The 11,905-nt window shown below is 42.2% G+C and overlaps 1 protein-coding gene across 1 annotated transcript in view; it reads right to left on the bottom strand.

The window, feature by feature from the left end:
- The window catches only part of ASXL3 (ASXL transcriptional regulator 3), a 155,225-nt gene that overhangs the window by 4,646 nt on the left and 138,674 nt on the right, over positions 1–11,905 (bottom strand). Inside the window, exons 14-15 of the mRNA XM_019652066.1 lie at positions 6,039–7,995; positions 1–2,993 (exon numbers count right to left, since the gene is read on the bottom strand). Of these exons, the coding sequence (XP_019507611.1) occupies positions 1–2,993; positions 6,039–7,995 (4,950 nt within the window). The remainder of the gene's footprint in view (positions 2,994–6,038; positions 7,996–11,905) is intronic.

Below are 11,905 nucleotides of genomic sequence, written 5' to 3'. Positions count from 1 at the left end.
GCGTGTGTAGCCCCTCCCACGTCCTCGCCTTCTTTAATGGGCATACCGGGGGACAACATGTTGGCTAACCTTAGCTGGTGAGGCGCTGAGGCGAGGCCCACCTCTGCCAGTCCCTTTTGTTCAAGATGCCTGTTGAAGGCGAACGCATTACAGCCCACCGGGGCCTTGGCCGAGGCCTGCAGCAGGGCTGCGGTAGGAATGGGGCCCCTGGCAGCCATGGACATTTGGTAAAACGGCTGTCTGTGGGAGGTACCAGCATCAGGGTGGAAGCTGCCATTCTTGTCACCATGAAACAGGCTCTGCTGGAAGCTACACGAGGGGAGCAGCCGCTTTTGCTGTTTGACCTCCGGGCTGTGAACGATTCTGTTCTGCACCGCGTGCTTGTTCATCCACTCTTGCTTAAATGGCTGGCCGTGTCCTAGCTGATTCAGGCCGGCGTTGATGACACAAGGCACCCCTTTAAGCTCTGGCTCCACCAGCAATTTCCCCGGTTCACATTTCACTTGAGTGTGTTCCCCCACAGTCCTGGCCACTCGCTTTTTGGGGTGGTTTTCTCGCTTTCTCATTGGGAGTGGTGCCAGGGTCCCTGCCAAGTAGCCCTTCCCATCTGGGTTTGGAGAGCTGGACGGCATTTCCACAATGTTCCTCTCTGGTGCTGTTTTACCCACTGAGGTAGTTTGAAGAGGCAGAGGAAGCCTGTTAATTTCGAGCTTGGCTCCCAGTCTGGGCTGCGGCAACACTTTTTCCAAAGGCAGGTTGCCCTGTAGCAACTGTGTCACCAGTGGATTGTTCGCCTCCACAGATGACAGACGACAGCTTGAGCTCCCTGCACTGGGAACTCTTTTCAGGGTGTCTGTAGCCAAGGAAATTGCCTCTTCCACAGGACCAGAGGTGGGAGCCTTCACGTTCTGTGTCGGTGGCCCACTAGGGGTGGCTTCTGTAGCCGGAGGGGGCAGCTCCGGGCCAGGGAAGTCTTCAGTATCCATTCTGAAGCCCTTGTCCATTTCATGGGGTTCTGATTTCACGGGGATAGTGACACTAGTTATGAGATTCCTAGGCTGAAGTTCTGACAGGTGCGAGTAGCCGGCGTGTTCAGTTTTGATAGCCTTTGGACAGCTCTGCTCTAGATATTCTTTCTGTTTACTCGAACCCGAGTGACTAACCAGGGGCTGTCCAGTGCTCCTCATGCCGTCATCGGTCCAGCAAATCCGGTTGCCTGGGTTGTACTGGTTGCTACAGGTTGTGTCTGCTTCACTTTTGAAAGTGGTCGGGCCACGTGCCTGCTCAGCAAAGGTATTACTAGGAGCAGTCACCTCATTTAATTTATCTGGCACAGCAAGGGGTACTTCTCGGAGATTGGTGCAGGGGGCCTGCATCGTTTTACAGTCTTGTTTTGCTGAAGCAGCAGCAAGGAAACTAGAACCGTGATCTATGCTTTCGCTTGCAACTGGCTCAGGCCTGCTAATCACAGACACCTGAGGACATGCCATGGGCTGTGTGGCTGCTTCTGTCCTCCCTGACCTGCTCTGGATGTCCAAGCTGGCTTCTGCACTTTCAATGGAGACAGTCAGAGACAAAGTGGAGGTCAGCGTGGTGCTGTGGTCAACGATGACTTTACACGGAATCGATCTGTTTATGGCTGCTGGTGCAAAGCCCCCTGGGGGTTGCTGAGGTTTCCCAGAATTGTCTGCCCTGTTGCGAGGCCCAGAATTTTTGTCCAAGCTTTCAGCACTTAACTTGGGAGAGCTATCATCATAAGAGTTTATGGTCAGCATACTTCCGGTAAACATTGCGACTGGTGGGCGTGCAACCAGTGTGTCCGTGATGGCTACTGACTCCCTGCAGCTGAGGGCGGCTCTCACAGTGGTCCCTATGGGCACGGTGGCCTGTTCTTCACTCCCAGGCATGGCTATCTTCTCCGGAGGAAATCGGTTGTTAATTCCCGCTGGGGGAATCAAGACAGAGCTAGTGGAGAGATGGTTTGGCAAGTTATTTCCAATGGAGGGAGTTGGCACAGAGGTGTACTGACTGGAGACTAAGTTACCAGCACCGCTGCTTGACAGGAGTAACTGCTTGTCATCCACGGAGCTCGATATGCTGGCGCCTTCGGTGGTGGTGGGAACGGGAGTGCTTTCAACACATTTTGGTATAATGGCTATGCATGGTGTGTCAGGTCCCTGGATGGTTTTTAACATGCTTATATTACAAGCAGAAATTGTAGTGCTTGCACTGTCAACAGACATTAGAACAGAGGATTTATCAACAGAACTCACAAAGGGATGTTCTTTAATTGCTCCTGACATAGCAGTGCTGCAGACAGACACAGGGACAGAATTTTTATTAAAAAGCATGGGCACACTGCTGTTTTCAGAAGAGGTAGATGAAACAATTTTCTCAGATAAATGCGACACAGGTATATTTTCATCAGAACTACGCACGGATAAGTCCGTGGCAGTTTCTGGAAGTTTAGTCGGGTTAAGAGACTGCTGTAATATAGTGGTGGCCTCCCGGAGGTGGGCAGACTTGTTGCTAGGAGATCTGCAGTTTGGGTTGACGATAATGACACCGGTTGAACCCTCGATTTTTGTTTCAGGGGTAGGAGGAACTTCTAAGCTAGGAGTGCCTTCCTTTGAGCCAAGCGGAGGCAATCGGGTCTCTTTAGTGCTCTGGAAGAGGTGGGCTCGGGCTTGATGCTTTGCAAAGAGCTTCGCTTTTGTCTGTTCTTTGATATGAGCCAGGGTTCTCGCCTTTCCACCCTCTCCCGGGCTCCCCACTGCTCCAGGGACAATGCTCGCTGCTGCCGCTACAGCAGCCGCGGCCGCGGCCTCTCGCTGGGCCCTTGCTTGCTGGGCACGGGCCTTGATATCCGCAAGGGTCCTGGCGCCCGTGTTCCTCCCACCACTGACGGATGTGCTGGGGGATGCTCGTGACTCCGGTTTGGAGACGGGTTGGCTCTTGATAATAAAAGGTGGCCCGATTTTGGAAAGCTGGATCTACAGGAAGGGGAGAATGGGAAGATAAAGCGCTTAGTACATGATCACAGAGGGGACATGGCGATTTGGACAGTACACAGAAGGAGCTGCGTTTTTCATCATGTGGCATGAACCATACGCACCTAAATCCCTGAATGGGCCTTCAGGGTGCAAAGTAACATGAAATGCACCACGAACATGAAAATGAAAAATTTTAATTTCTGTTTTATTCTACAAAAACATCAACTGGTGATTTCATGTGGCATGGAAATGAAACCTCTTCTTAATGCCTCATGTAAATGGAAACAAAATCCATGCTTCTTAAAATGAGGTTTGCTAAAAAGACTTAGAGATGTTGAGCTTTTATATTAGCTTTCTTGCTGGTATGAATATCTGGGACCTTGATTCTATTTCAGTTTCTCTGTCTTCATTTCACACACACACACACACACACACACACACACACACACAAGGCCCTCGCCAAGAGGTCGGGAGACTAGAATTGTCATCCTGGCTTCTCTCAGGGGAACTGGGTGATGCTGGGCAAATCACTGAGTCCCGCAGTGCCTTCGCTAACCTCCCCGAGCCAGAAGTTCTCTGGTTTTCATGCATTCTCATATTGCCTAGTATGCTGCCTTATACACATATCATAAGCACACAAGAAGAGTTTGTAAACGCAAATGTAAAATGAGACTAGTTATTTCTGGTCTGTTTCCTTCACAGGACTGTTATAAAGATGGAATAAGACTCTATTTGTGAGCGTGCTCTGCTTTCCAAAAGGATTTTATTCTCATCATGTTTTCATGAAAGCAAGGGCAATGCTGGTTTTTTGCCTCTCAAAGGAAGTACAGGCTGGCCAGTTTCTTTTGCTGTTGGTGATCTACAATTTGCTGAATTTCATAAATATCTCAATCCACACTGTTCACTTATTCTAAGTAAGAGACTTGCAGTCTTCACCAAATTCATGAGGCAATAAGGCCTAGCAACCCACATCCCATAGCAATGCTATGATACTCTAGTCACTAAGAATGTTCTTAGAGTCACAGATTTGTAGAGCTTGAAGGGATCTAGTTAAAGTCTTTCATTTTACAGCTGAAAGAAATGGAGGTAGGCTGCCCTGGGCCATAAAACAGTGAGTGTGACAGGGAGAGTCTTTGGGTTCCCCATTCAGAGCTGTTGGCATGTACTATGCTTGCTCCGCCCCCCCCCGCCCCGCCCCTAGTAAAAGCTTTTCCTAGAAAACATAACGGGGGTGTCAAAAAATGTATACAAGTGGACACTTTGGTCAACGTTGCTTGAGCAGTTGGTTCGCAGTAATCAGAAGTATCTGGATGCTGACGGTAACCACTTGGAGCATCTCTTGTAATTGCAGGAGTCAAGCGTGACTTGTATTTATCTTTTGTTATCACTATATATTGAGTATTACAATTTTAATACAGTTTTCCTTTCTTAAAACATGTTTTTTGGCACCCTCTGTATATCTCCTCTTCTTAACATATGCATATTTACATTATAAACACTTGACACATGTTAGAGGATCATATCAATTTGGAATTATATCGTGGAACTTTGGTTGATGGAACCATCTTCCTGTGCTATCTCATTTCTCATTTTCAAACTTATAATGACTCTCTTCTAATTCAAAGGCTCCAAAGAAAAAAATGAATTCAGAGAGGGGATTCATTTATTCCTTTTAAATATTTTCCTTAGTTAAAAGAACTGAAAACATTTAAAAAATTAAGCCTAGATAGAAGCAAGAGCTCAGGGCCAAATAAACATCCAGTAGCATATTTACAGTATCTACCTGCCTCCTTCTACTTCCTTCCCTATCTTTACATAAAGTGCGCATCACTTTGAAAATAAGCTTTTGATAACAAAATTAGACTGGTGTGTTTAAAAATATTTCCCATGAAAAACATGCTTCCATTTTTCTTTCCACTGCTTCAGAAATTAAAACACATGGCAGGGCTTTATGTTTGTCTTTTACATCTCTAGAATTTCATTTAATAGGGACTTGCTTTATTAAACAAAGCAACTACAACCACACTCTTAAAAGTCAACCTTATGGAGATCATGAGTCACACACAAAAAGGTGTCAGAGCAGAGCAAAATAAAGAGAGATTAAGAAAAACAAAGCTGGAATATGTTTATGATTCTAGACCAACTATGATGGAATAAGCCATTTTATTGTAGAACAAAATAAATGGACTGAGATAAAAGCACCAAATAAATTTAAATTATTGTGGGTAGAATTTTTTTATTATTAAACAGAGTTTCTTTTGAATCAACCTTAATTTTCAGTTTATTAGGCAGAGCCAATTTATATAAAAGGTTTGTTTTCTGAGAGTTAAAATTTACTGGGGTAAAATGAAAACATATAAATAGCAATGTTTGTCTACAGGCTTCATTTTTTTGTGAAGTTAAATAGCTTTTTACTATCTTGAAATAAAAAAATAGGATCTGTATGCCTATATATCTACAGCGTTTTCTCTCAGGGTTCACAAAGCAATTTCATTGATTTATTTAAGAAAAATTTAATGAGGCTCTTTCCTAAGCCAGGTCCCTTCCTGCTAGGCAATGGTGGTGTTCAGTGTTCTTTGGAAAATAAATGAAGGGATAATATGTACCTTCATCTTTTCAGTGCATGCCTCTTACTCCCGACTTTTTCTTTCTCTAGTCCTTCCGAACTTTTATAGGACACTGGGTTATCTTTCAAATTCTCCCACATTTATGTAGGTCTGTCCTACACCTTGGAATCCCCAAAAGACCCTGTATCGCCGTGAAACATGGGCTCCTTCAGACCCTGTTCTCCTTCCCACTTCTTTTTCCTTAAATGCTGAGGTCTAAATACATACATGTATCTAAACTTATATGAGCTCAATGCATAGCGTAAAAAAGAATCATTTAATATTAGACTGGTGCTGGGAATATTAGATAGCAACTGCTACATAAAACCTGGAAGGATGAAAACCTCCTTTACTTTTGAAAAATTAAGTATCCAAAGAGGAAAAAGCTTATCTGTGGAATCGCCTTTTCTTTTCTCTCTTTTCTTTTTAAATACCATACCTTGAGAGGTGGAACCCTGGGTTCCTCTCTTGGAGGCTGCTCTTTCTCAGGTGGGCTGCTAGATGATATGTTCCGGGTTGACAGATCATCTTCTATCCTTGCCCTCTTTTCCTTACAGATTCCAAAGCTGTGCTGCTCTGCGGTTTTCCTCTTTGATATCTCGGATTCTCTACTTTCATTTCTTAGCCCATCAGGTGACTTGGAGGGCTCTGATGGTTTGGAAGTATGTGAGGTCTCCAACCGATTCTGTGAGCTCCCTTGCTTATGGGTTTTATTTCTAGAGCCTTCTGGAAATGAAGCCTTATCCATTGGTGAGATATACGGCTTGTCCTGTAATTTAGCTGATGGAAGCTCATTTCCTTTACTCTCTGACTCTTCAGAAAAGACAGGTAATTCCAATGGTGAAGACACCCCTTTCTTTTCTGTTCTTTGCAGGACATTATGATTTTTAACTTTTATGATTTCTGTAGAAGGAAGTTCTGGCACTGAAGCAGAATAGGGCTTCTCAGTTTCAATGTGTGATTTACAAGGCTGCTGATTCATGGTCTTATTGTGCAGTTCTTCAGGTGAAAATGCTTCCAGAGCAACGGAAGAAGAGCTCATTTTGATGGGTTCAGGAGTATTTGAGAGAGTCTTCTGCTGAGAGAGAAGGCTTTCTCCCAGGGGTTTGGCAGGGGCAGGACCTTCATCTTTCTGTGGAGAGGGTGGTTCTTCAGATATGGAAGGAGACTTTCTTTGTTGATGCACCATTCTTTCATTCATGGTAGAATTTGAAATTGGAGATGTTTCTGAAGGAAGTGGCAGACTGGATATAAAAGTGGTCTCAGACGTGAGAAGCATGGAAGACACTGAAGAAGCTTCTGATGTCAAAGGTAAGTCAGACATGGGTGATGCTTCTGATGTTAACGGCAAATTTGATACTGGGGATGCCTCAGAGGTTAAAGGCAAATTGGACATTAGAGATGCTTCTGATATTTCAGGTGAAGTGGACACTGGCGATATTTCTGACATCAAAGATGCATGAAGGTTTCCTTCTGTGGGATTTCTCTGATTATATTTGTCTCCATTTTCAGTGCTGGACACCTCAGAACAAAATGTTGTCTCAAGGGAGGCTGGAGTACATGATTCTTCTGAAGTGGACTGTGTCTCTCCTCCTGGGGATGTCAGGCTGGTACAGGCTCCCTCTGGGCTCTCAGAAGAGAAGGAAGTTTCAGAGATGCAAGCATTTTCAGAAAGCTGTTCATCAGGATCGCTCTGTAGCTCCATATCTACAGCAATTCCTTCACCTGGAAACTGGCCTTCTAAAGAAGATGACCCTATGTTTATTTTTGGAGTATTGTTCTGTATTGCAGTTTCTGGCTCCTTATGTTCTGTGTCACTGACATGAGTCACAGATGAAGTGGAAGGAACGAGAGAGTCACAGGCTTCTAGTTGATCAATAACAACTGACATTTCTTCCTGGGAGGATTCTGACTTCTCTTCCACCTTAACTTCAATATGAGGCAACGTTTCTAAAACATCATTCATCACAACACAGGATTCCAAGTTCTCTTCAGGAGGTGCCATTTGGGGCTCTTCATGAGAGTCGGCTGGACTTTCAGACTCCTCAGAAAATTCAGGTATTGTCTTATGATTTTCATCCTGGCATTCACAGATACTAGTCTCTACCTCTTCTGCAATTTCCTCCTGAATCACAGATTCTTCAGGGATCAAGATATCCTCTGATTCTAATTCTGCCATTACATCTTTACCTACATCTACCATAGGACAGAGCGTAGCACAGAAGTCAGGCTCTGGAGAAGTTGGACTTTTCATGCTTGGTGGTTGTTGTTCTTCTAAAAGAGTCTGTGAAGAAAGACCTGGAAGACTAGAGGTCCCAGCTGAAGAACTACTTTCAGCTCCATCATTGTTTGGTCCAGAGGTGAGCTTTGTGGATTCCTCTTTTGACATGCCCAACCTGAACAGGAATTAGAAACATTAAATTATTATTCAACCACAAAACAAGGAAGGTGCAACTTGGATCTTTCACAAATATAGTACGCAACAGAAGTAAATGCATCAAATTATAATTACGAAGTAACATGCTTAATTTACATAACCTAGTTTATAATGACTTGTTTTTCTACTGACTTTATAATCAAAACTAAAATAAACTCTACTTCTGGTTAAGAAAGGTGGAGATTTTTATTCTGTAACCAAGGAGATATGAACCTTACCAAGTGTTAATAAAAGGAATAAGAAAGTTGCACACTACAAAAGATTAGAAAATATGGGCAGAAAAGCAAAACAATATATAAGATCTAATTTTTTTAAGTCACAAAGTAGAAATGTGTCCTTATAATAGAAAATTACATAATCTTTAAAAGATGCAAACATAACCAAATAATTCGGATCAAGGAAAGATGGGTATATTGTAAAATCTTGAAATTGAAATGACTTCTGAAGATTAAGATCTCTTAAATCAATGTAAGGGATGTTATTCAGTTACCTTATTTTAGTATCTAAGAGTCTAACCTAAGACAATATGGAAATTTCACTAAAGAATAACAAACATATTTGAGGTCATCAAAGTTGATTCTACTAGATTACATTTGTGTGAGGCAAGACTTAAATTCTTTCATGTAGATCAGTTACTGTAAAAACATTCCATAAAAAGGTCAAGAAGATTAAGAAATAATCTAGTCTAATGTTCAGGTCATAAGACAAAGTTAATCAGGATTACAATAAAAGATATTATAAATCTCTATTTCCTGTCATACTGTTATATCAGCATCAGGTGATAAAGGAACATGCTGTCCTAAATGAAGTTATAGTACTACAGGCAATTACAAATAGAAGCAGAAGAGAGGGCCTGGCTGAGTGGCTCAGTTGGTTAAGAGTTGGCTTAAGAGCGTGAGCTCTGAGCAACAGGGCCGCCGGTTCGATTCCCACATGGGCCCGTGATGCTGCGCCCAAGCTGAGCTGTTGCTGAGCTGCCATCAGGGCAGGATGGCTCAGCTGGTGTAACAACAAGATTGCCTGATCGATGGTGGGCTATGCCCACCTGCAACTAAGACTGAACTCAGCATCTTGAGCTGAGCTGCCACCCGGATGTTTCAATGGATAGGACGTGTGCTCTTAACAACAAGGCTGCTGGTTTGACTCCCACATGGGATGGTGGCTACACCCACCCACAACTAGGACTGAACTCGGCACCTTGAGCTTAGAGCCCATGAGCTGCCAACAGGCAACCAGATGGCAACTGGTGCCCTCCACAACGAAAACTGAAGAACAACAACTTGGCTGGTCCCCTTCCCCAATTCCCCAACACTGTACCCCTCCCCCAATTTCCCAATAAAAATCTTAAGAAAAAAATAATCAGAAGAGAGAACATTTCCAGAGGAAGAAATATAGTTGAAATACAGCTATCATAGTATAGCTGTATTTATGCAGGAAAATACCTCAGTGAAATCGTCAACCTTTTACTTAGATCCTTAAAGTGAAAGAGAAATAAAATTGAATATACTGTTTATTTGATAATTGCCTTCTTTACTAAAATTGAGAAAGTTCTGAAAAGAAGGTAAGAGATATTGCTTTCTTTTTTCTTTCAGCTTTCCCTAAGATGGGTTCAAACTAAGCTACAATTTTTAATTCTACTATGCTGAGAGGAACAGAATAACTACCTTATGGGTAAATTTAAAGCAGAATTATCAGCTAGAAATAAGTTCAAGCAGAGATCCACTGACAGATACTAGAGTTAAGAATAGAACATACAGAATCTACCCACTGGCAGCCAATTTTCTGTTGGTTTGTTAATAAGGATATTATTAAATATATTTAATAGTATTAAATATATATGTATATTATATATATTATATATACATTTATATATAAAAATGAGAGCTGTATAAGATATGTGTATGTCAACATTTTATTATTTTCATAGGAAAGTATATTTAAGAGGGCATAAGGCATAGAAAGAAGATGCTAACAGCACACCACATAATCACAGGAAACCCTGCCTTCCGGAAATCTAAACTGCAAATCAGCAGACCATCTCTTATAATTCTGAGTTAGCCTATCCAGGGGGTGCCAAAAAATTGTACACAAGTGGACACTTTGGTCAATGTTGCTCAAGCAGTAGTTCGCTGTAATCAGAAGTGTCTGGACGCTGATGGTAACCACTTTGAGCACCTCTTGTAATTGCAGAAGTCAAACATGACTTGTATTCATCTTTTGTTATCAGTATATATTGAGCATTACAATTTTAATACAGTTTTCCATTCTCTTAAAATGTGTATACTTTTCTTGGCACCCTCTGTATATGGGTGATTTCTAAGTAACCAAAATGAATATACTACAGTACTATTTTACAAGCAGAGGAAGCCAATAAGAACCATAATAAAGACCTCAAACAAAGAACAAAAAAACGAAGTAAGACAGATATTAACTACAGGTGAGTTTGGATGGCAACATTCTTGGGAAAACTTAAATCAATGAAAAGGCACATGGAGTCAGTCAACTGAAAATTATCTGATGCCAGCAAAAAAAAATTCCCTTATATATTGGGAGGATGTAGGTAATCTAAAAGTAACAAAATTAGAAGGGCAGTCAATGAAATGTCCAAAATACATCTGTTATCCAATATGAAGACAGAAAAAGACAAGCGAGAAGTCCAGTAATGTAAGGGGGACAAAACTCGATGGATGAGCTACAGCAAGAAACGGGTCAAATGAAAGAATGGTTTGTGTTCAGAGCTCAGCGATGGTGATGGGGAATCATATTTACTCACAATATGGTAGCTGTCATCCTCCAGGCCAGGGGCCTTTAACCTGATATCCATAGGAGTCTGTGCAGCCCCCAAATTTCATGTAAAAAATTATATGTGTGTGAACTTTTCTGAGAAAAATTTGCAGGATTAAGGCATTGAGTAAATAACCACACTGTTTAAACGTGGGAAAATTGCTCAAATTTTCCTGTCCCTCAGTTTTATATACCATTTTTAATGTAAGGATAATAATGGTATCCACCTTACAGGATTGTTGGGAGAATTAAGCAAAAATAATCCTTGCAAAACTCTCAGAAATGTATCAGATCTAGCATATGATCAATGATATTTGACTGAACATCTCTAATCTAGGATAGTGCCTAGAGGAGATGTTGGATAAATATTGTTGAATGAATGAAAGAATGGGCCCAATACTCAATAATAACTAAGGACCAGTGGAGGTAACTGTCTCTGTTATGCTTCTGTCATTACTGAAGAGTGCTCGCAGTATTTCCTTTGTCTGACACAGGCAGGGAGGACTCCTGAGTGGTCTTCAATGTCATCCTCTAGGGTTCTTAATCCTTCTGGGCATCGGTATGACCTGGGAAGCATCTAAATGTACAGATTCCTGGGCTCAACTCCTGGAGATTCTCAATCCGTATGTCTGGGGTGGGTCCTGGAAATCTGTATCTATTTTTAAAAGCTCCAATGAGGATTTTGATGCAGAGCGACATGAGTAATACTGGTGGTGACTATCTCTGAAGGCATAGGACTAACCTGCCACATTTTTAATTTCTGAGAAAACATTAATTATGTCCTTTTGCTTTTGCCTGAATATGTTTACGCCTCCAAGGCCCTAGGACAGCAGCTGAAAACAAGCCTTCTTCCTCAAGAGTACTGCTTTAGAACAATTCACAGAAGGCTAGCCTACTCTGAGGAACAGGTTGTTAGACACATGATCCTTTTTCATAAAGAGCAATCATGTGAGATGCCTGCTGATGTTTTATTCCCCCATTTACAGGATAAATTTTGTGAAATTAGATCAAATGGTACAGGTTTTGTTACCTGCACCACCTCAGCATCCTTTATACAAAGCAACAACTTTCAAGCTTAATTGTAC

The sequence above is a fragment of the Hipposideros armiger genome, unplaced genomic scaffold (assembly GCF_001890085.2).
Source record: "Hipposideros armiger isolate ML-2016 unplaced genomic scaffold, ASM189008v1 scaffold_173, whole genome shotgun sequence".
Taxonomy (NCBI): domain Eukaryota; kingdom Metazoa; phylum Chordata; class Mammalia; order Chiroptera; family Hipposideridae; genus Hipposideros; species Hipposideros armiger.
Note: the sequence above shows the minus strand (reverse complement) of the source record. Positions and strands in the feature narration are given on the sequence as shown.